Source organism: Neofelis nebulosa, chromosome 5 (genome assembly GCF_028018385.1).
Source record: "Neofelis nebulosa isolate mNeoNeb1 chromosome 5, mNeoNeb1.pri, whole genome shotgun sequence".
NCBI classification, from domain to species: Eukaryota; Metazoa; Chordata; class Mammalia; order Carnivora; family Felidae; genus Neofelis; species Neofelis nebulosa.
The window spans coordinates 2554603-2579777 of NC_080786.1; the positions used below are offsets into that span (position 1 = coordinate 2554603).

At 39.2% G+C, this 25175-nt stretch overlaps 1 protein-coding gene across 2 annotated transcripts in view; it reads left to right on the forward strand.

Annotated features, from left to right (window-relative positions):
* The window catches only part of PDCD6IP (programmed cell death 6 interacting protein), a 76549-nt gene that overhangs the window by 22242 nt on the left and 29132 nt on the right, over nucleotides 1–25175 (forward strand). The window contains exons 4-10 of one of the 2 annotated variants that reach the window (XM_058729298.1): nucleotides 523–650; nucleotides 3766–3919; nucleotides 4093–4193; nucleotides 6585–6716; nucleotides 18783–19005; nucleotides 20006–20129; nucleotides 22405–22582. In XM_058729298.1, the coding sequence (XP_058585281.1) occupies nucleotides 523–650; nucleotides 3766–3919; nucleotides 4093–4193; nucleotides 6585–6716; nucleotides 18783–19005; nucleotides 20006–20129; nucleotides 22405–22582 (1040 nt within the window). The remainder of the gene's footprint in view (nucleotides 1–522; nucleotides 651–3765; nucleotides 3920–4092; nucleotides 4194–6584; nucleotides 6717–18782; nucleotides 19006–20005; nucleotides 20130–22404; nucleotides 22583–25175) is intronic. The other variant, XM_058729299.1, reaches the window with a different exon arrangement.

A 25175-nucleotide genomic window follows, 5' to 3' on the forward strand; every position in this document is an offset into this window, starting at 1 on the left:
TTCTGATGGATGTATCGGGATAAGGGTGTGAGACTTGGAGGTGCCTGCCTTGGGTTAGGTTTGTCATAGGGAAGGACTGACTTACTGGCTTGAATGTGGTGAGAAGATATATGTGTGTACACACACACACACACACACACACACACACACACACACACACACCAGTCTTCTGTAAAATTTTGAGAGGTGATGGGAAAACAATTTATTTGACTTTAAGTGAGAATTGACATGAGAATGACTTTTCATTTGGAACCTAGTAGCATTGTGGACGGAAAGGAAAGGGAAGAATAACTCTTTCATCTTTTGAATTTTAGATGATGGGATTATCGTTGTGGAAATAAATAAATTGCTGCCTGGCCAGGCAGCACTGGAAATATGGGTACTATTATGGGTGAGAAAACAGGTCTGGAAACTTGTTTTTGTGAGAGCCGGTGGGAGAGATTTCATAGTAATTATCTTTGAAACATTTATTTCCTTTAGAGAAAATAATCTGATAAATTTTTCCTTCTTAATTTTTTACAGCTCTTGCAAGCTTAGGATATGAAAAGAGCTGTGTGTTATTCAATTGCGCAGCATTAGCTAGCCAGATTGCAGCAGAACAGAACCTGGATAATGATGAAGGATTGAAAGTCGCTGCTAAGCATTACCAGGTATGCAGAACAGTAACCACATAATCAACACTAACTTGGATTAAATTGCAAATAACTTGTACTTAGGCTTATAGATGTCTCTTTATACACAGATACGTTCTTGAAAAGTAATGTACTTTTTGGGGCGCCTGGGTGGCGCAGTCGGTTAAGCGTCCGACTTCAGCCAGGTCACGATCTCACGGTCCGTGAGTTCGAGCCCCGCGTCAGGCTCTGGGCTGATGGCTCAGAGCCTGGAGCCTGTTTCCGATTCTGTGTCTCCCTCTCTCTCTGCCCCTCCCCCGTTCATGCTCTGTCTCTGTGTCCCAAAAATAAATAAAAAACGTTGAAAAAAAAATTAAAAAAAAAAAAAAAAAAAGAAAAGTAATGTACTTTTTAATGAATTGATTCACACTTTTGAAATCCCTTAACTATTTACCTATAGACCAGCTCTGTTTTTCCTCACTGTTGTATACCTAGCACCTAGGACAGTGCCTGGCACATAATAAAGGCTCAATAAATGTTGGGAGAATAAATGATTGAATGTTTGAGATGAAGTTCTTGGTTAAGTCCCTTTTAAATAATTGATCTCATTAAAAAATTTTGTACAGTTGACCCTTGAACAGCGTGGGGGTTAGGGGTGGTGACCCCTTGCATAGTCAAAAATACACTGTAACATTTGACTCCCCTGGAACGTAACTACTAATAGCCCACTGTTGACTGGATGCCTTACTGATAACATAAACAGTTTAATAACATGTATTGTCTGTGGACGCCTGGGTGGCTCAGTCGGTTAAGCATCTAACTCGTGATTTTGGCTCAGGTCATGATCTCAAGGTTCGTGAGATCAGGCCCCGTGTTGGGCTCTGTGCTGACAGCATGGAGCCTGCTTGGGATTCTCTCTCTCTCTCTCTCTCTCTCTCTCTCTCTCTCTCTCTGTCTCTGCCCCTCCCCTGCTCACACTTTTTCTCTCTCTCTCTCTCAGAATAAATACACTTAAAAAATTAAAAAAACCTGTATTGTGTACGTTTTATGTATTATATATTGTATTCTTACAGTAAATATGTAAGAGAAAATACTTTTACAGTACTGTGCTGTATTTATTGAAAAAAAAATCCATGTATAAGTGGATCTGCGCAGTTCAAACCTCTGTTGTTCAAGGGTCAGATGTACGTTATTTAAATATATTTTTTCTTAAGAGACACAGCTAATATTTTACCATTGTCACAAAAGTTAAGGCCTCTTAGTAAGAAACTTCTAACTCTGGCTTGTGGAGAGGGCATATTTAAATGTGGTCAGATATGTCATGTTCTCAAGCTAGCTAAATTTAGATTTTGGGTACTGTCACTAATACGGCGTATTATTTGGTGGCAGTGTATTATTTACTCAGCTTTTCTTTTTCTTTTAACGTAAAGAATAAATGATTGCTGTCGAATGATCTAGTTCATGCTTTAGATTGTGTTACAATTTACAGATGTGCTCACATACAGTATTTGACTCTCAGATGAACCTCGTGATGCGTGTTGTATGTGTAATGCCGCCCCATTTGACACACAAGGACACTCAAAGGCCAGCGTGTTAATAAAGTGGTCCGTTGAGGTTTCAGGTTCTGATTCCAAATTTTATGGAATTCCAAAGGTGCTTCCTGTCTTCCATGGCTGTGGAATTTGCTTGTCCCAGAGGTGGAGTCTGATTTTTCCTGTTGTTTCAGTTTACAAGTGAGATTAAGATTGCTCTTCTAAGAAAGTGAGAGGAAGATGCATTTTAAGCAAACAACGCTCCAAATTGTGGCTTGCCGCGCAGTTTTCAATGGGCATGGATGACAGACATACTTTTCTTTTTGAGCCTCTAAAGGGCCAATATTTTAAAATGTGAAAATGAAGTCAACTTTTCTGTTAACTGTAACTCAGCTAATTGGCATGTGATGATAAATTCCATTCTGTGAGTCGCCCTTGCGATTCACAGCAGGTCACCTAGTGTGGTGGAAAGGGGGTGGTGATACCAGAAGACTTAGGCTTGTCTAGGCTGTTTGCCACCAGGAAGCTGTGTACCCTTGGCCGTGTTCTTCAATGACCTTTGCCGGCCTCTCGTTCCACGTTTGGGACAGAGGATGGGTCCCTTGCCGTTCCGGTCTGTGATTCTCTCGGTGCATTTAAGCAAGGTCGGCTCGTCGCTCCGTGCAGATACTCCAGTTTCATGATACCTCGTGACTGCAGAAAACACGGTGTTCACTCTAACACACAATCTTCAGTAATCTCGACGCAGCTCCTCCGTATAACCCACATCTTCTAATCCCAGACGGATTTCTTTCTTTTTCCCAGGATCATGTGTTCCATAAAAGCAGTTATTTTGGGTGAACCTCAGCAAAATATATTTCGGAATAAAAAAAATCTGATGGGGATCACTTCACCAGGGACCTTTGAAAGCCAAATAGAAATCATTATCAATGGGGGCGCCTGGGTGGCGCAGTCGGTTAGGCGTCCGACTTCAGCCAGGTCACGATCTCGCGGTCTGTGAGTTCGAGCCCCGCATCAGGCTCTGGGCTGATGGCTCGGAGCCTGGAGCCTGTTTCCGATTCTGTGTCTCCCTCTCTCTCTGCCCCTCCCCCGTTCATGCTCTGTCTCTCTGTGTCCCAAAAATAAATTAAAAAAAAAAAAAAAAAAAAAAAAAGAAATCATTATCAATGGATAGTACATGCTGTTCCTCAGATCACCTGTGCTATTTGAGGTTTCCCCTAAGTACGGCGTGTTTAATTGTGGGACAGATGGAATTGTTTGGGACCAAAGCAAGATCATTTCGGTACTAAAAGCTCCTTAATAATATTTCATCCCGACCTCTATTCTCATATTAGTCTTGGGGAAATATATCTAAAAATAAGTTTAATTTGTCCCATGAAGTTGCTGTATGTTTTGCTGCGGTTTACTCTTAATCTTAGTTAAATCTGTTCCTGTATAGTATTTTGGAAAAATACCCTTATTGTTTGTAGGTCATATGTTTTAGATCTGTAACGATATAAAAATTTAAATATAGTAACTGTTCAACTGAATTAACATTTGAAATGATTTGTGTGTAACAGTAGAAAGTTAAGTCTTGCTGAGTTTACATAGATTTTAAAGAAGTTCTTTTTCTCCCCCTCTAGTTTGCTAGTGGTGCCTTTTTACATATTAAAGAGACGGTTTTATCTGCCTTAAGTCGAGAGCCTACGGTGGACCTGTCTCCAGATACTGTTGGGACCCTCAGTCTTATTATGCTGGCACAGGCCCAAGAAGTCTTTTTTTTAAAAGCCACAAGAGGTAATTCCGGTTTTTTCTCTATTTTGTTGCATGTGAAGAGAAGCGATCAGCTTTTAAAATAGGAAGACAAGCGTACAAACTTGTGATCTCAGAGTTCATACTAAGTTATGATGTGTCGGATTATTTTATATATATTTTTTAATTACAGTGGCCAATGTCCTATTTTATTCCAGATAAAATGAAAGATGCCATCATAGCCAAATTGGCTAATCAGGCCGCAGATTACTTTGGTGATGCTTTTAAACAGTGTCAGTACAAAGATACTCTTCCCAAGGTCAGTTATTGTTTTTGCAAATACTTGGTTATTTTGCATGTGGAAATACTTAGAGGTTTTTGTATAGAAGAAAAACGTTGCGAATTATGTTTTATAAAAAAACTTGAAGTTTTAGGAGAGGCATTTGAAGAATATGTTGGTAGAAATAATTTTTTATTTAAGAAGCATGAAAAATTCTTTTGTATTTAAGGGATGCCTTTGTCTCTACTCTTTACTAAACTTGTTTTTCCGAACTTCTTTCTGGAAATTTTTGAGCCTCTGCCTCCAGTAACTTTGTCACATCAAGGCACTGTGTGATTCTGATTCATCTGCTACAAGCATGGATACGCGTGCATGTTGAGTATTTGCACTTTTAATTATTGTCCTGTTTTCTTAAAGATGAGTCTTAAAGCACAAAACAGACATAAAGACAAAAGGAAAAGAAAGCAGATTCGTCCAGGATTTTGCTTAGAATTAAGTTTTGCCAACAGAGATAGAAAATTGGGCTGCTGTTGTACAGCTAAGGAAAACAACCGCCTACCTGCTGCCGCATATCAGAGAAAATATTAATTGTTTTACTGTAAGCTTTTCTGAAGTGGCATTTGAAAAGACTAGTCAGTGACGGTCAAACGCAAAGCATATGATCAGACTGACGCGTAAACTCAGAATGATTTAAAAGGAAACTTACAGATTGAGGGAAACGTAGTGCGTTTCAACTACTCTTTCAGAAACGTTCAGGTAATTCGTTTTGTCTGTATGATAATAGCATATGGTTTTTGTTACATGATCTTTTCTAGGAGAATTTATTGACTTATTTTATTGTTTTAAAGTTTATTTAAGTCATCTCTACACCCACCATGGGGCTGGAACTCACGACCCTGAGATGAAGAGTCGCGTGCTCTTCTGACTGAGCCAGCCGGGCGCCCTGAATTTATTGATTTATAAGTCATTCAGGAAGCCTTGTAAATTATGAAATTGCAGACAGTTTCGTGGTGAAGTAAAAAAGCATAAATACATCAACGGCACACACTAGTTTAGTCAGAGAATTAGGGATTGATGTGAGGGAATTGCTGGAGATTTAAAATACACCAAGAGGTTGCTAGAAAGTTGCCCAGGACTCTTGGATGTTAATACTGTTACTCCTGAAAAGAGCCTTGGGATCTTCTCTCACCTTGTTTTCATCCGAAAGACTTCACGTTCAGCTGCACAGTGTCCCGTAGCATCCCGTTGGGCCATTAGTTCAGTCGTGTCACCGAGAGAAGAATGGCACCTTCAAAGACTTGGAAACTCCCTCTGCAGCATTCCTGGTATTCCTGGAGAATCTCCGGTTAAAACACCAAGCTGCTCCAGCCTTACCTTGAGAACTGGCCTGAGTACAGTTTGAGATTTAGATGTCTTTTTGCCGTTTGACTAATAAAGCTCATAAGGTATCTTCATATTCTAGTTGTAAAACTGGAATATCTGCAAGTAGTGATCCAGGAAGCTAGGAAGTGACTCCCTGGGAGACAGGAAAGCCTACCAGGCGGTAATTCAGTGTTTGATTCTTTCCTATTTTTGTCTGGACAGCGATTGCCTAGTTTAAGTCTTGGATTTCCTGTGGCACGTACTCCTAAAGACAGTGAGGTTGCAGGCTGCGATTTGCCGTTTTGGAAGAGCACCTTCCGATATAAGTGCTTCTTGGTTCATATGTTTGGATCTTTTAAAATGAATTTTGACTGGAATCTTCTTCAAAACAAATTAGGGCAAAATAACACTTTATCGTATTAGATATTAACTTAGTGTGTTTGTTTGCTATGTGTTTCTGAGTATGTAATCTGAAATGTTAGTGTTTATACTAAATAGTCTCTCTATGGCTAGAAATCATCTTTATTAAAAAGTCTCTTAGATATGAATTTAAGTGGGAACTTAATTTACTGTCTTTTGTCTTTTAAAAACACGATGAAACAGTCAGCTATAGAGCATTTTCATTAGTATATGTGAGTAATGGTGGTTTAGTTAACTCTAAGGGCTGGGTAAGGACTCCTAAGAAAGCTTCTAAAGCCTCGTGCTTGGTATTCCTCTGTGAATGTCTGTTCTCCTTCTCTTCCTAATGCATGCTTTCCTTTCTTCTTTGTAAACAAAATGTTGACTTCATGGCTTGATTGAAGACCTTATAAAAACTTAAATTGGCTTCACTTAACAGTGCAAAAAAACCCAAAAACAAAACCCCTTAATTTTAATTGGAAGAAAAAAATTGAATTCGTTGACTTCAGTTCCTGCAAAATCATGTTGTCTTCTCTGTTTACACCTAATGACTAACCTGTCTCTAAACCATTAATGGGGTGATTTCTAATTTCTGTCTCCTTTTCCTTTTTCTTCCTGCATCCCGTGTTGTCTGTGGTGGTTTGTGTGGTTGGACTCTCCCCTGGTCAGTATTTTTATTTCCAGGAGGTGTTCCCTGTCTTGGCTGCAAAGCACTGTATCATGCAGGCCAATGCTGAGTACCACCAGTCTATCCTGGCAAAACAGCAGAAGAAATTTGGAGAAGAGATTGCAAGGTTACAGGTGAGTTTCTTGGAAATAAATACTTGAGTAACTTGGCTCTCTCTTTTTTTCCTTAGTGAGATTCCCAGGTTTGTTCATAAAAACCTTTTCTACTCATTGCCCCTATCAGCAGAGAAAAGTGATTGTTTTTATCCTTAAGTTTTACGTGCTGGGTGCTTTTTGAAGTCTTATGTTGTATCGAAAAAATTATGTAAGATTTTCATTCAGTTCTCTTATTTATCCATTTTTTAAATATTTATCTATTTTGAGAGAGAGCGTGTGAGCACACATGCGAGCAGGGGAGGGACAGAGAGAGAGGGAGGAAGAGAATCCCAAGCAGGATACGCACTGTCAGCACAGAGCCCGATGCGGGCCTCGATCCCACGAACTGTGAGATTATGACCTGACCTGAAATCAAGAGTCAGATGCTTAACCGACTGAGCCACCCAGGTGCTCCTCCCTGTTTTAATATAAAATAGTCTAAATTAATTACCAAGCTGCTTAACTTGTGGCATACCCTTTGTCTGAATTGGGATATGCAGTTCCACCGCTTGGGGACGACATTGTAATACAGCTGACCCTTGAACAGCCCTGGTTTAAACTGTGTGGATCCACTTATACACAGATTTTTTATAGAACTGTAAATCTATCATCTCTTCTCCGTGATTTTAGCATTTTCTTTTCTCTAGCTGACTTTATTATAAGAATACAGCATAAAAAGCATGTAACGTACAAAATATATGTTATTTGTTTATTTTACAGATAAGACTTCTGGTCAACAGTAGGCTGATAGTAATTAAGCTCTGGGGGAGCCCAGAGTTGTAGCAGATTTTCCATTGTGGGGGAGGGTGTTGGGGCCACTAACCCCTGCATTGCACAGGGTCAACTGTATATGTGAATAGATCCTGTAAACAGCAGAGTGCCTTCTGTGCACTCTCAGAAGAGTGTGCTGTCCATCCTCTCAGCATTGAGGTTGTCAGAAACCTGCTGTGAACCTGGGTCAATTTCATGAGAGGGGCAAGGGCTGTTTATAGGAGTCGTTTGTATTTTGAGTATTGGTAAGCAGAGGGTAGGGAGAGGACTGTTAGGGAATTTTAAATATGGCCTGGATATTAGAAGATACTCTGCAAGTATTATTTGGGAAGTTCAGATTAATTTGTCTTTTTATGAGAGAAGAACCCCAAGTCTTGTAAAAAAGAAAATGTGTGCTTACACTTCACAACGGACGAAATCAAAGAAAGGCATACTTTTTATTTATTTTTTGAAAAGCATATATATTTTTTTTAATAAAACACAGGTATTCAAACATATCTCATTTGTCCAGAGTTCACTTTGATTACGGTAGCTTAGATTCTTACATAAAAATGCTTCTGAAAAAGGGGTTTCCATGGGAAGGATTTTTTTTCAGTCTAGCAAATTTAAGGTATTAGAAATTTAGTTTCTTTATTTTCTAGAATTCTAGGACTATTAGTTTCAAGTAATAGTGTCTTAGTGTCTCTTACTTAGTGTCTCTGTCTATTAAACCAGTCACGTAAGAGTTCTTTTTGAAATTTTGATATTTAAAGTCCCGTGTGGAAAAAGGAAACTGTTTCAACCTTGAGCAGTGAGAGATAAAGACTTTTTCCAGTTACAGACGCGTAAGCGTTTGTAGCTTCAGTTTTATAGCGTTAGTCATAGGTCAGAAGTTAGCACAAAAGGGCCGTGCCTCTTTCTAGGCCTGAGATTTTGTTGTTGTTGTTGCTTGATTTGAACTCAGAAATAGGCAAACAGAACAAATAGACAAAAAAAAAAAGATGACCAAGAAACCCTAATCTCTGTAGTCTATGGCTCAAAGTACCCCATGAACCTGATAAAGATCATTACATGGTCCTACCGAGAAACCAGCTTTTCAGTCATTGCTGTGAGCAGTGGGGAAAAAAAAAAACATTGGAAATGTCAGGGAAATACAACACAGCAGATAAAATAACAGCAAAGTTAAGACTGTTGCTTGGAATTTACATCTGGGGCCAAGACAAATTGTGGCTGGGCGTGTAGGGCTCATGAGATGCCCTACCAGGATAGTGCCCTTTATTTGGCTACAGAAGCCTGTATACTTGATCATCTTGGTGGAATCCCTAACACTGACAAAGTATGGCTTTGAAAAAGGCGTACAGATATATGGATACAAAAATGTGTCTCAATAGAATGGATGTGTGTCCGATTTATTTAATTCATTAATGAGGGACCAAGTAAGATGGTGAGACTGGTTTTGCAAAAGTATTGTTTTTTCTTAGTTGTGACAGTAGTTTGTAGGTTTTAAGGAGATTGTTCTTACCAGGAGATATGTGCTGAAGTATTTGGGGATGAAGGCTCATGGTGTCTGAACTTCAGTTCCAAATGATTCTGCAAAAAAGCCCCCTCCCATGTGAAAATGGTAAAGCAAATATGGCAAATTGGTAACAATTGTTGAACCTAAGCATGAGTCTTCTGTTACTCATGGTTGTTTTTTATTTCTCTTCTGTTTATATATTATCATTTAAAATTTTATTGTCAAGTTAGCTAACATACAGACTAGTCATGTCTTCAGAAGTAGATTCCTTGATTCATCAGTTACATAGACACCCAGTGCTCATCCCAACAAGTGCCCTCCTCAATGCCCATCACCCATTTTCCTCACCCCCATCAACCCTCAGTTTGTTTTGTGTATTTAAGAGTTTCTTCTGGTTTGCCTCGCTGTCTGTAACTTATCTTTCCTTCCCTTCCCCTATGGTCTTTTGTTAAGTTTCTCAAATTCCACCTATGAGTGAAATCATAGATCTTTCTTTGACTGACTTATTTCATTTAGCATAATACCCTCCAGTTTCATCCACATTGTTGCAAATGGCAAGATTTCACTCTTTTTCATCGCTGAGTGGTATTCCATTTGTGTGTGTGTGTGTGTGTGTGTGTGTGTGTGTATGTGTGTATGACTTCTAACAGTTATGATGGACATATGGACTCTTTCCATATTTGGCTATTGTTGAAAGCGCTGCTATAAACATTGGGATATATATGCCCCTACAAATCAGCACTCCTGTATCCTTTGGATAAATTCCCAGTAGTGCTATTGCTGGTTCATAGGGTAATTCTATTTTTAATTTTTTGAGGAATCTCAACACTTTTTCAGAGTGGCTGCACCAGTTTGCATTCCCACCAACAGAGCTTAGAGGGTTCCCCTTTCTCCACATCCTCGCCAACATCTGTTGTTTCCTGAGTTGTTAATTTTAGCCACTCTGGCTGGTGTGAGGTGGTATCTCTGTGTGATTTTAATTTATATTTCCCTGATGATAGCGATGTTAAGCATGTTTTCATGTGTCTGTCTGTCATCTGGATGTCTTCTTTGGAAAAGTATCTATTCATGTCTTTTGCCCATTTCTTCATTGGGTTATTTGTTTTTCAGGTGTTGAGTTTGGTAAGTTTTTAATAGATTTTTTGATACCATTTATTAGATATGTCATTTGCAAATATCTTCTCCCATTCCATTGGTTGCATTTTAGTTTCATCGATTGTTTCCTTTGCTGTGCATAAGCTTTTTATCTTGAGGACGTCCCAGTAGTTCAATTTTGCTTTTATTTCCCAGCTTCCAGAAACATGTCAAATAAGAAATTGCTGTGGCTGAGGTCAAAGAAGTTGCTGCCTGTTTTCTCCTGTAGGATTTTGATGGTTTTCTATCTCACATTTAGGTCTTTTATCCATTTTGAGTTTATTTTTGTGTATAGTGTAAGTGGTCCCGTTTCATTCTTCTGCGTGTTGCTTTCCAGTTCTGCCAGCACCACGTGCTGAAGAGACTATTTTTTTTTCCATCGGATGCTCTTTCCTGCTTTGTCAAAGATTCGTTGGCCATATGTTTGTGGGTCCGTTTCTGGGTTCTCTATTCTATTCCATTGGTCTGTGTGTCTGTTTTTGTGCCAGACTGTCTTGATGATTGCAGCTTTGTAATACAGGCTGAAGTCTAGGATTGTAACGCCTTCAGCTTTGGTTTTCTTTTTCAACATTACTTGGGCTATTTGGGGTCTTGTGTGATTCCATACAAATTTTGGGATTTGTGAATATGGAACCATGTTGATTGATTTGCGAATATTGAACCAGCCCTGGCAGCCTGGGAATGAATTCCACTTGATCATGGTGAATAACTCTTTTAATGTACTGTTGAATTTAATTTGCTAGTATCTTGTTGAGAATATTTGCATCCATGTTCATCAGGGTCTGTAATTTTCCTTTTTAGTGGGGTCTTTGTCTGGTTTTGGAATCAAGGTACTGCTGGCTTCATAGAATGAGTCTGGAAGCTTTCCTTCCATTTCTATTTTTTGGAACAGCTTGAGAAGAGTAGGTATTAACTCTGCTTTAAATGTCTGGTAGAATTTCCCTGGGAAGCCATCTGGCCCAGGACTCTTATTTGTTGAGAGATTTTTGATAACTGATTGAATTTCTTCACTGGTTATGGGTCTGTTCAAATTTTCTATGTCTTTCCTTTTGAGTTTTGGTAGTGTGTGGGTATCTAGGAATTTGTCCATTTCTTCCAGATTGTCCAGTTTGTTGGCATATAATTTTCATAGTATTCTCTAAAATACAAAATTCTGGGGGCGCCTGGGTGGCTCAGTCGGTTAAGCGTCCGACTTCGGCTCAGGTCACGATCTCGCGGTCCCGTGAGTTCGAGCCCCGCGTCGGGCTCTGTGCTGACAGCTCAGAGCCTGGAGCCTGTTTCAGATTCTGTGTCTCCCTCTCTCTCTGCCCCTCCCCCGTTCATGCTCTGTCTCTCTCTGTCTCAAAAATAAATAAACGTTAAAAAAAATTTAAAAAAGAAAAAAAAATAAAATACAAAATTCTGTTTGTATTTCTGTGGTGTTGGTTGTGATCTTTTTCATTCATGATTTTATCTATTTGGGTCCTCTCTCTTTTTCTTTTTGAGAAGTCTGGCTAGGAGTTTACGAATTTTGTTTATTCTTTCAAGAAACCAGCTCTTAGGTTCACTAATCTGTTCTGCTGTTTTTTTAAATTCTATATGGTTAATCTCTGCTCTAATCTTTATTATTTCTCTTCTTCTGCTGGCTTTGGGCTTTCTTTGCTGCTGTATTTCTAGCTCCTTTAGGTGTAAGGTTAGGTTGTGCAGTTGGAACCTTTCTTGCTTCTTGAGATAGGCCTGGATTACAGTGTATTTTCCTCTTAGGACTGCCTTTGCTGGATCCCAAAGGGTTTGGACTGTCCTGTTTTCATTTTCATTTGCTTCCATGTATTTTTAAAATTCTTCTTTAATTTCTGGTTGACTCATTCATTCTTTAGTAGGATGCTCTTTAACCTCCATGTATTTGGGGCCTTTCCCAATTTTTTCTTGTGGTTGATTTCAACTTTTGTAGTGTTGTGATCTCAAAGTATGCATGGTATGATCTCAGTCCTTTTATTTTTGCTGAGGGCTGTTTGTGACCTAGTGTGTGATCACTTTTGGGGAATGTTCTCTGTACGCTCAAGAGGAATGTGTATTCTGCTGCTTTGTGATGAAAAGTTCTGAATGTATCTGTTGAGTCTGTCTGGTCCAGTGTGTCATTCAGAGCCATTGTCTCCTTATTTATTTTCTGCTTAGATCATCTGTCCATTGTTTTAAGGGGAGTATTGAAGTCACCTACAACTACAGTATTATCATCAATATGTTTATGTTTGCGATTACTTGATATATTTGGGTGCCTTCACATTGGGGGCATAAATATTTACAATTATTGGCTCTTCTTGATGGATTAACCCCTTAATTATGACATAATGCCCTTCTTCATCTCTTGCTACAGTCTTTGTTTTAAAATCTAGTTTGATCAGGGGCGCCTGAGTGGCTCAGTCAGTTAAGCCTCTGACTTTCAGCTCAGGTCATGATCTCACCGTTCGTGAGTTCAAGCCCCATGTCGGGCTCTGTGCTGACAGCTCAGAGCCTGGAGCTGGCTTCAAATTCTGTGTCTCCCCCTCTCTCTGCCCCTCCCCTGCTTGTGTGCTCTCTCTCTCTCTCTCTCTCTCTCAAAAATGAACAAATAACATTAAAAAATTAAAAAAAAAATAAAATCCAGTTTGTCTGACATAGGTGTGGCTGCTCCAGCTTTCTTTTGACATCCGTCTCCTCACTTTCAGTCTGCAGGTATCCTCCGGTCTAAAATGAATCTTTTGTAGGCAGCATGTACATGGATCTTGTTTTTTTTATCCATTCTGATACCCTGTGTCTTTTGTTTGGGGCATTTAGTCTGTTCACATTCAGTGTTGTTATTGAAAGATACGGATTTAGTGCCATTGTGTTACCTGTAGGTTTCATGCTTGTGGTGATGTCTCTGGTCCTTTGTAGTCTTTGCTGCTTTCCACTCACAGAGTCCCCCTTAGGATCTCCTGCAGGGCTGGTTTAGTGGTCATGAATTCCTTTGGTTTTTGTTTGTCTTGGAAAGCCTTTATCTTTCTTATTCTCAGTGACAGCCTTGCCGAATAAAGGATTCTGGGCTGCATATTTTTCCTGTTCAGCACATTGACTATTTCCTGCCACTCCCTTCTGGCCTGCTAGGTTTCAGTGGACAAGTCTGCTACTATGCTTATGTGTCTCCCCTTGTAGGTTAAGGCCCGTTTGTCCCGAGCTGCTTTCAGAATTCTCTCTTTATCTTTGTATTTGGCCAGTTTCATTATAATATGTCACGGTGTCGGTCTGATTTTGATTTTGAGGGGAGTTCTCTGTGCCTCTTGGAGTTGGATGTCTGTTTCCTTCCCCAGATTAGGGAAGTTCTCAGCTATAATTGGTTCAAATAAACCTTCTGCCCTTTTCTCTCTCTTCTTCTTCTTCTGGAACTCTTAGGATACAGATATTATTTCGTTTCCTTGAGTCACTTAGGTCTCTAATTCTCCTCTTGTGATCTAGTAATTTCTTTTCCCTCTTTTTTCCCAGCTTTATCATTTTTCATAATTTTATTTTCTATTTTACACATTCTCTCCTCTGCTTCTTCCGTGCTTGCTGTCACTGCATCTAGTTTATTTTGCACCTAATTTGTAGCATTTCTTCATTTATTGTGACAATACCTTAGATCTTTGCTCTCTGCAGCAATAGATTCTCTGCTGTCTTCCATGCTTTTTTCAAGCCCAGCTATTAGTCTTAAGACTATTAATCTAAATTCTTGTTCAGATATGTTGTTTTGAGCGGTTCTCTGGCTGTCATTTCTTCCTGGATTTTCTTTTGAGGAGAATTTTTCCGTTTCATCTCTTTGGCTAGGCTTCTGTCTTTTACGGGTTTTAATTGCTTGTTAAGTGTCCTGCACCTGTTGTGAGTACTACCATATTTTAAAAGGGGTCATACGCTGTGCAGGGCCTGGCACTTCAGAAGGTGTCTTTTGACTGTGTTGCCTGCACTCTGTTGCTGCATCTTTGGCTGTTCTGTCCCACTGCTTTAGTGGTGGATTGTTCGGACCTTCCACCAGGTGTGTGTGGCTTTGTCCGTTGAAGCAACCCTGGACAAAAGGAAAATAAAGTGAAGGCGGGGGAACCTTAGCCTGTACAAAGAAATGAAAGGGGTGAAAAAAAAAAAAACACCAGGCAGAGAATCAAAGAAACTATAAGGCTTAATCCAGAGAGAGAAGAAAATAGGAAGGAGATATAAAATATAAAATGAAAGGGGGCGTCTGGGTGTCTCAGTCGGTTGCGCGTCCGGCTTTGGTTCAGGTCACGATCTCACGGGATCGGGCTCTGTGCTGACAGCTTAGAGCCTGGAGCCTGCTTTGAACTCTGTGTCTCCTTCTCTCTCTGCTCCTCCCCCACTCATGCTCTGTCTCTCTCTCCTTCAAAAATAAATAAAAACATTAAAAAAAATTTAAAAAAGAAAAGGTATATAAAGAATAGATTTAAATGCCTGATCAAACAAGCAGAATAAGAATTGACCAAAAATCAAATCAGAAACTATGAGCTAGATTCCAAAGGGAAGAAAAAACAAGAGGAGGGTAGAAAGAAAAAGAAGGGAAAAGAGTGAAGAGAAGGAAACAAAAGAGAAAAAAAATCAAAATTAAAAATTAAAAAAAAAAAACAAAACCAAGTCATATCTCTGATAGATAAGACTTAAAAAAAAGCCCTAAAACTATAATGTCTGCCCACCTGGCAAAGTTAATACTGATTAATAATTAATACTAGTAATGTAATATTACTGAAACCTAGTTTAGTTTTCCAAGACGTTTTCTGTAGTGTTCTTTCACAGCTGGTCTGTGCAGAACAAGGTCCTCACGTGGCATCTGGCGGCTGTGTCTTACCAATCTTTAGTTGGTAACCACCTCCCTCTCCTTGCCTGCCATATTGAGTTGTGTGCTTCTTACATGATGTCTGTTACCCCTTTTTTGTTACTTGTGTAAATATTCAATCTTTTTATATTTTTTATTAAACATTTTTTTAATGTTTATTTTTGAAGGAGAGTGTGTGAGTGGGGGAGGGGCAGAGAGAGAGAGAGAGACAGATAGACAGACAGACAGACAGACAGACAGAATCTGAAGCAGGCTCCAGGCTCTGAGCTGTCAGCGCAGAGCCCGACATGGGGCTCGAATTCACAAACTGTGAGATCATGACCTGAGAGGAAGTCAGACGCTCAACGGACTGAGCCACCCAGGCGCCCCCATATTTCAATCTTTTTAAAAATGATTTTGAGTTTTTCTTCACTTTCTTGCCTGAGTTCTGTCAGTTCCTGTTCCACATTTCTCTTGCTGTCTGCTATCACCTGCTGTTGTCTAGGCCATCTGGTCCTCTGTTCGCGTTTTGTGTTCTTTTGATACTATGATTATATGCTTAAGTTTTTAGTTTCTTTTAGCTTTTTCAGCATGCTGTTTTCATCTGCTTTGTGACAATATTTCCTTGGTGAATTTTCATTACCTATTGGAAAGTTACATGCTCATTTTCATCCTTTTCCTTCTGGTTTCTTTGAGTTGAAGCAGATGGGATGCCTTTTCCGTTACTTGTGTTTGGATGAGATTGATTTTAGTAGAGGAGCCGCAAGAGGCTCCTGAGTGGGGGCATGCCCCCCTCCGGTCGTGTGGTAGCGTTCTGAGCCTCTTTGTGTCGGGGCTCCCTCCTCGGCTTCACTTCTTTGGCTCTCAAAGCCTAGCCTGCTTGAGGAAGGACTCTTCCTCCGTACCTGTGTTTCCCTGAATCCCTCACGGCCTTTCCTCTGCGAGGTGCCGTGTCCGCTCTGAGAGTCTGTTATTTTGCGGACCTGTTGGAGTGCTTGCCCCCTTTCTTCTTTTTCCCTGGTTTCACTCCTCCTATCTGCTTCCCCCGGCCTCCCTGCCCTCGACTAACCTGCCTCTTGCTCTCAGCAGTTCCCTCTCGGGATGAGGCCTCTCAGCACTCCATTTTTCCTGCGACCTCTTGGTGGCTGACGAGGACCAGTTGGCTTTGCCTTTATCATCTGTTGGCACTTGTTTCCTTATTCCGTTTCATTGTTTTCAAATTTGCTTCAAGTCCTTTTCACTCATGGGGGTGGGCCCTTAGCAGTCCCTTTTTTTCCCCAGTGTACTTGGTGTTTCTTATCATTCTAGTACCAACTTTGCTATTTGAGGGGAGTGTTTGACCACATATTTACAAATCACATTTGAAAAGCGATTTAAATTTGTGCCCTTTCTCATCTCCTAGTATAACTAAAGATGTAGCTTTTGTTTTGCTCTGTTGATTTTGCATGTGAGCTACCTCGTATTTAGAATAGTTCAGTTGACTTTTTTTAGGTTTTCCTGGTGTATAAAACATCATCTGTAGATGATCTTTTTTTCCTTTTCTTTATACCTTCTTTATACCTCTTAATTTCATTTTTTTTAGCTAGATGTTTTGACACATTCTAAGGTTGTTGATGATACTGTTTCATTTTGGCTACAGGAATGTTATATTTTCTGCTAAGTATGTTAGCAGGTTTGGGGGTTGAGATTTTATCATGTTAATGAATTGGATATCTATTTTGATTTTACTAAGATTTTCAAAAAGATCAGTGATGAATATTGAATATTATCAAATGCTTTTCAGTATCTGTGGAAATAATTTGATTTTTAAAAATTTAAATCTATTATTTGGATAATACATAAATAGATTTTCTTAAACCATTCTTGTATTTCTATAACTTTGCTGTTTCATATTTGCTTTCTCTCCTGTGGTTACTCTCTATAGATGTTCTTTATATGCCTGAGAATACTTTATATTCTGTAGTTGTGGTGTCCAGGGTTCTGAATGTCTGGTAGGTCAAACTCATTAATTATGTTATTCACATCTTCTATAATCTTACAGTTTTTTTGTTTACTTGGTCTGTCATGCTGAGACAGGAGTGTTAAAATCTTCCCCTCTGATGAGGGGTAAATTTATCAATTTCTCATTGTAACTGTTTATATACATAGAGTCTTGTTAAATGCAAAATTTAAGAAGTTTTAGGTCTTTCTGGCAGAGTGGCAGATCTCAAGCATTAAGCACTGAATTTATCCCTGATGATGCCTTTGGCTTCATTGCCTCTGTTATCTGCTGTTATTATATCTGAAACTACCTAAGTAATGTAATTTAAGCTCTAAATTTATGTGAGGCATATGTTCATCTTATGAATTATGAAGGTAGACCTTTTATTTTTGTTTTTAAATGTTTATTTAGAGAAAGAGTGTGAGCGGGGGAGGGGCAGAGAGAGAGGGAGAGAGAAAATCTCAAGCAGGCTCTGCACTGTGAGTGCAGAGCCCGACACGGGGCTCAGTGTCATGAACCGTAAGATCATTACCTTAGCTGAAATCAAGAAGTCAGATGCTTTAACCAACTGAGCCACCAGGTGCCTGAGAGTAGACCTTTTTTTTTTTTTTTTTTTTTTTTTTTTTTAACATTTTTTTTTTTTTTAATTTATTTTTGGGACAGAGAGAGACAGAGCATGAACGGGGGAGGGGCAGAGAGAGAGGGAGACACAGAATCGGAAACAGGCTCCAGGCTCCGAGCCATCAGCCCAGAGCCTGACGCGGGGCTCGAACTCACGGACCGCGAGATCGTGACCTGGCTGAAGTCAGATGCTTAACCGACTGCGCCACCCAGGCGCCCCGAGAGTAGACCTTTTTAAAAAACTCTATTCCTTTTTTTTTTTTTTAAGTTTATTTATTTTGAGAGAGACTGCACAAATGGGGGAGGGGCAGAGAGAGGAGGACAGAGGATCTGAAGTGGGCTCTGTGCTGACAGCAAACAGCCCGATGCAGGGCTTGAACTCACAAACTGTGAGATCATGACCTGAGCTGAAGTTGGGTACTTAACCGACTGAGCCATCCAGGCGCCCCTAAAAAAATACGTTCCTGTCAATGCTGAGGTAACATGCTTCTTTGTTGACTTCTTGTCAACAGCCTTTTTTCTGACCCAGCCTTTCACTGTTGGAGTAGACATTTGAGGTTCCTGCCTCCACGTGGGGCAGTGAGACGAATGTTTCCGTAGATGGAGATGTGTTTGTTTTAAGACCCCTGTTTCAGGTCTTCATGAAGCTTGTAAGATGTTTTAATTGCTAGTCCTTTGGGTTGTAGAAATTCTCGACAGCCAGCCTTCCTCAATGTTGGTTTATACTTACTGGCCTCACTTTTACTATACTTACTGGATTTTTTTTTTTTTTTTTTTACTTTCTTGGTAATTCACGCATGTGTTGGGACGGATGCCTACTATGTTTATTCTTCATTTTTGATATTTTGGAATTTTGGGATGGGATAATTTCTAGGTTATTCTGTTGACCACATTGCTGGAAATGCATGTCCTCAAAGAAATTTTTTTTTTTAAAAATTTTTTTTTTTCCCCAACGTTTTTTATTTATTTTTGGGACAGAGAGAGACAGAGCATGAACGGGGGAGGGGCAGAGAGAGAGGGAGACACAGAATCGGAAACAGGCTCCAGGCTCCGAGCCATCAGCCCAGAGCCCGACGCGGGGCTCGAACTCACGGACCGCGAGATCGTGACCTGGCTGAAGTCGGACGCTTAACCGACTGCGCCACCCAGGCGCCCCACTCAAAGAAATTTTTTAAAAACCATTGCTTAGATCATTGTTTGAGAAAAACAAAACTTTTTTTAACTTTTTTTTTTTTTTTTTTTTTTTTTTTTTAGCACGCAGCAGAATTGATTAAAACAGTGGCATCTCGCTATGATGAATATGTCAATGTGAAAGACTTTTCTGACAAAATCAGCCGTGCCCTTTCTGCAGCAAAGAAGGATAATGACTTCATCTATCATGATCGAGTTCCGGACCTTAAAGATCTGGACCCAATTGGCAAAGCCACACTTGTGAAATCTACCCCAGTCAGTGTCCCCATCAGCCAGAAATTCACTGGTATGTCAAGTACTCAGATACGCTTAAATCTTACTCATCTTTTCCCCAGTTTAATCTGTTGTTTTTGGTAGCGAAAATCACATAACTGCTATTGTATGTTTTGAATATGATTTGCATTCATGTTCAAGATGAATATGAGAATAAAAATGAAGTGTTGTATCTATAGTGAAAATTCAAGATGGAAAGTAAATGGTAATAAACCATGCAGTCAGAAAATTTGAAACTACATTTGAGTAATGATTGAGACTTTAAGCATTTGTCATTTTAACATTTGTTATATTATTTAGGAGTCTGCTATTAAAAATAAACATTCATAAACATGACTTTAAATGTATAAACTTACAGAGTCATGGTTGTATGGGATAAATGTTACAATATCCTTGGATTTTGTAGATGTATTCAATGTATAGTAGTTTCTAGCTGAGATCCCAAGGATAGTATTGTACGTTATTGGGAAAGGCTGATTATTTTATTTATTTCTGTTTAGCAAACAAGATGTGTTTACCACGTGCCAGGGACTCTTAAGTACAGATAACTAGCTCATAATTAATATTCTCACGGTAGTCTCATGAGATGGGTACTATTGTTATCCCCCTTTGAGTGATGAGGATATTGACGCACAGAGTGCTTGAATAATTTGCCCAATGTTGCAGAGCTAGAAAGTGGTGGAAGGAGCTGGAAATTAAACCCAGGCAATGTGGACTGCTTAATCAGTATAATCAACTAATAAAGAGTGTAGATCTTCTTCAGCAAAGAAGTCAATGACAAAACACATCTTGAAACGTTAAGAAAATTAAGTTCAAAGAAAAAGCTCTCATTGTTTATGAATATAGTGCTCTAAAAATTCTCTCCATCGTTGTACTTTCAGTAGTGATTTAGTTTTGATTTTTAAATATTTGTAGACTTTTTATGTGACTATAGGAAAGGGAATATGAGCATTCACTTTACAGATGGACTTTGTGTCTTGAAATTTTGTTGAAATTCACATTGCTCATTTTAGATTTGTTTGAAAATATGGTTCCTGTGTCAGTGCAGCAGTCGTTGGCCGCCTATAATCAGAGGAAAGCTGACTTAGTTAACAGATCAATTGCTCAAATGAGAGAAGCCACCACTTTGGCAAATGGGTAGGTACAGCTTTAACTTTCATAAATATATCTGTAAAGTTCTAATGTTTTCTGTTTGATTGTTACCCTAACTAAATAGTTTATGAACGTTTGGTTTTCTGAGCTTGGAACTGAATGTCAAGGCTGCGTGAAGTAGCAAATACACATTCCTATGCACTTTGGGTAGATGCTATATCTGTTAAGTCCTAGGAAATAGACTTGGAAGAAATTCGATTACTGAAACAAGTGAGAGTTTTTGACCACTCGTTTACATGGTAGGAGATACTTATTTGAGGGAAATGAGAAGTAGAAACGAACTTGTGAGTTAAGATAGATAGCATGGTACATGGTTCAGTATTCTGAACTAATTTTTGTTAATGGTGGATTGAAGAGTAACAAAATAATTCATTGGCTTTTAAAGTGTCTTCAGTATAATTTTCAATGACGTACAACAAATAGACCCACTTGAAGTGTATGGTTCAGTTCTTTCTGATCAACTTAACACCATGTAACCACCACCACCGTGATCAAGATAGAGAACATTTACATCACCCTGAACAGTTGCTTTGTGCCACTTCAGTCCTTCTTCCCCTGGCCCTTGGCCACTGCTCATCTGCTCCCTGTCACCCTAGGTTGGTGTCACTTTTTACACAGGTTCATAGAAACATTATAGCGTGTGCATTACATGTACATTACGGTATACAACACGTTAGGGTGTTGCCACAGTATGTATGGATGGAACCCTTGCGGTATGTTCAGCGCACATAGCGTGTACTCAAAATGTGTTCGGCTTCTTTCACTTTGCGTAATGTTTCTGAGATTCATCTGTGTGGTATGTATCAGTTTGGTCCTTTTTATTAGTGAGCAGCATTTCATTTTATGGTTAAATAGCAGTCTATTCTACATTTGCCTGTTGGTGGACATTTCACGTGCTGTGAGCATGGATGTGCAAACCTTTGTGTGGACAGGTTTTATTTCCTTCGGGTAAATACCTAGGATTACAGTTGCTGAATCGTTCGGTTGCTGTAAGCCTAACTTCATGCAGAACAGCCAGATTGTTTTCCAGCGTGGTGGCTCCAGTTCATATTCCCGCCTGCACTTTTTGGGAACTCTGCATCCGTGGCAGCACTTTGGATTGTCAGTCTTTTTAATAGTTTTAGCCATTTTAGTATGTGTGTAGCAGAATCTAATTGTGGTTCAGTTTACATTCCTGTGATTACTAATGATGTTGAGTAACTCTTTGTGTGCTTACTAGCCATTCATCTGTCTTTTGTAACGTATCTGTTGATATTTTATGCTCGTTTGTTAAAATCGAGTTTTTCTTGTTCTTAGTATATTTTAGAGCAAGTCCTTTGTCAGGTATATGTAATTGAGAATTTTTTTTTCCTAGTTAGTTTAATTTTTCAGGTTTTTAATTTTGATGGATGCATGGATTTTGACCTGACTTTTCTTTTTCTAGAAAGAAAACATAAGTTTACCTTAATAACCCCTCCGTTATGTAAATGAAATAATACTTGATACTGTGCTACAAAACTGAGAACAGATGAAGATTCTGTGATTAATACCTAGATCAATTTTGTAGTCTTGACGTTCTGCTTAGATGACATGAAATTACAACTATTTTGTGTATTATTTCTGACTCGCCAGTGACAGTATAACAACCAGAAGTATGGTAAAAGTTTGTATTTTTTAAGATAGAATTTTTGATTTTTAATTTCTTAGACTAAAAGTAGTTAAGTTTGAGCTTGAGCTCAAGGTAGCTCATGTTTTTTAATGTATATTTCTTACTTTTTGGCTTTTAATTCTGAACTGTGATCTTAATTCTTTAACAATTTTGTTTTAATTTTATCAATCACTGATTTCATTTTTTTAGTCCTGTATCTTTGCTTTATTTTTCCATTGATGAGGGTTGTCAGTTATTTTGGGGTGTGAACTCCATTGCTATTGATTAGGATATACAGGAGATTAATGTTAAAAAAATTTTTTTTAATGTTTATTTTTGAGAGAGAGAGAGAGAGAGAGAGAGAGAGAGCGCGAGCGAGCATGAGTGGGGGAGGGGCAGAGAGAGAGGGAGACACAGAATCTGAAGGGGGCTCCAGGCTCTGAGTTGTCAGCACAGACCCCGATGCGGGGCTCGAACTCACAGATTGCGAGATCATGACCTAAGCCGAAGTCGGACGCTCAACCGACTGAGCCACCCAGGTGCCCCTTTTTTAATTTTTTTTTTTTTAACGAGGAGATTAATGCTTTAAAGATGGTTTAGACCTCAAGATGACACAGTATCTCATTTTTTCAGGGTGTTAGCTTCCCTTAATCTTCCAGCAGCAATTGAAGATGTGTCTGGAGATACTGTACCTCAGTCTATATTGACTAAATCCACATCTGTGATTGAACAGGGAGGCATCCAGACTGTTGATCAATTGATCAAAGAGCTACCTGAACTACTACAAAGAAATAGAGAAATCCTAGATGAGGTATGTTTTAAGAGATTTGTTTTTCAAGTAAAAACTGCTCTACGCCTTGGTGTCCAGTGGGGATAAGGACTGGTTGCTTTCTTTTGTTGGGTTTCGTAGGGTAATACTCACCATCTTGATGAATTTACTGTGGCCGAGGGCCTGCCTTTCAACTTCAAGAGGAGTTCTGATGGAGGGAGAATGAATTCATACATGCCTTAAGGGTGTATAAATGCACACTAATGAAACTCATGTGACCATGATACAGTATTGATATACTGTGAGAAATTACTGTCACACAAACTGTTCAGACTCTTCATAATTAATGATTTCTTTTCTATGAAAGATTAGATTTCTTGGTAAATGTAGAATCAGGCTGAGGAGGTTAGGCCATCAAATGTTTTATAAACCCACTGTATCCATCTTCCAGTAAGAGATGGCATTTTATCAATGGGTATGGAACACTAAAGTTTTTTGGCCAAAGTCAGCTGTTTGACAGTGTTAATTCTCCGTTTACAATGCCTTCACCTCTTTCTCCTCATTGATTCACTTCTTTCTTTAGTGATAAATATATTCAAAATGGTTATATAGGCTTTTGCCACTTGAGGAGTCACGTCTTTCAGGTGACTTCTGTTAATCAGTGCTTTAGTCCATGGTGTTTAGTTTTCAGCTGACTTGCAGAGAATTTTGTATTTACATCGTTTCCAAGTACTTTGGGACAGGGGTAGAGGACTTAAGTAGCGTTGACCCTTGCACAGCATGGGGTGCTGACCCTCCCTCCCCCATGCAGAGATCTGAGTGTAACTTTGGACTCAGACATAACTACTCATAACCTACTGTTGACTGGAAGCCTTACTGGTGACATTAATAGTTAATTAACCCATATTTTGCATGTTCTATATATTATATTCTGCATTCTTAAACTAAGAAATGTTACTAAAATCGTAAAGAAAATCATAAAATCCTAAGAATCCTACATTCATAATATTGTTCTGTAAAAAATCCGCATGTAAGTGGACCTACAAAATTCAAAGCTATGTCATTCAAGGATCATCTGTACAGTGTGAACCATGGGGAGGAGAATATTTACCTCCTGGGTTTTGTTTGTTTGTTTGTTTTCTTTTTAAGGGTTTTCTAAAGTAAAAGAGTGAAACCTGTAACCTATGGAACATAGTACGTGCTTAATAAATGATAGCTGTTATTACTATTACCACCATATTACTATGATGATGAGAGTATAGTCACTATACTAACTGATGCAGAAGTGGCTGTGGTGGCATATTAGCTACTGAAAAAGGTTAGAAAACTTACATGAAAACTTACTGCAGTATTGGCCTGGGGAATCTGATTCATGAGCGGTTCTACATTAATTATACCATCAGTGTTACCAACGTCATCTGTGTAGAGGTAGTCAGTGGTCAGATAATTGAAAGCAGACAGAATTGATGGTACAGAGTTCAGTGCCAAAACCTTGCTGTACCGAGCTTGTTAGAAGTGCAGCATCTCAGACCCCATCTCAGACCTTCTGAATCGGGATTTGCATTTAACAAGATCGCAGGGTCATTTGTGTGTACGTGAATATTTAACAGACACTGCTCTTGAGGTCATAGACTTGGTTGATTTTTATGTCAAGCAAGCTTTTATCTGGTGTTGCAATTGAAAGGACGTTACGATAGTAGAGAGCCATGGGGAGAACAAGGGGGAGAGTGCTATTTAAGGTCACACGAACGTGGAAGCAGCAGGAAGTAATTGACAGGGAGGGAGAAGACAGATGCTGGAAAATGCAGGTATCGCAAGGCAAATATCAGTCTGGGGACATTTAGTAAGTGGAAGTTACAGTCGTAAACCATTCTTCAACGTTGGAGTTGGAGTTGGATTTGATTCCCGGGTTTTGTTCTTAGCTGTGACCCTGGGCAGATTACTTAACAATCCTGTCTCATTTGACTTACCCCCAAAAATGGGAGAATAGTATCACGTAAGATAGCTACCAAGTGGGATCTTGCGTGTACCTGCTAGTTGGTAGTTATTAAATATCACTGTATTTCCTTGATTTTAAGATGTCATTGACTAGAAGATGCATATTTGATTTTGAAACGAGTTCTGTGGAAAAAGAACACTGCCTATTGAAATGCTGTATTTCAGTGTAGTTGTGAGGAGCATTTTGGTAGAAATATTAGTGTGTGAAAAGCTTACCTTCTAATTACAGTCAAACTGGCATTCTGAGTGTGTGTGGTACGTGTCTGTTGCCTGCCTGTCTTAACACGAGGGACTTTTACTTGTCTCATTTGATGTTTCTAACAGCCTTCCGGAGTAGTCACTCTTACCTGGTCAACTGTACTTGGAGAGTCTCCTTTTAAGTAAGTTGTGAGTTGTGGAGTCAGGTTGTGAAGCTGGTATTCTTTGGTGGCTTTTAGAAATTTAGTTTAGTCTTGATTTTCAGAATTTTGAAGTGTCCAATTAGTTTAATTTTTAGAGAATCAATTTATCATTGCCAGGGATCTGTTGGGTCTTTTAATCTTCACTCCCTGTCCGTGGATTCTGTTTCTTCAGTTATTTCTTTTCCGTTATCTCCTAACGAATCTCTTCTAGTGAATGATGGTTCTTTTGGTGATGA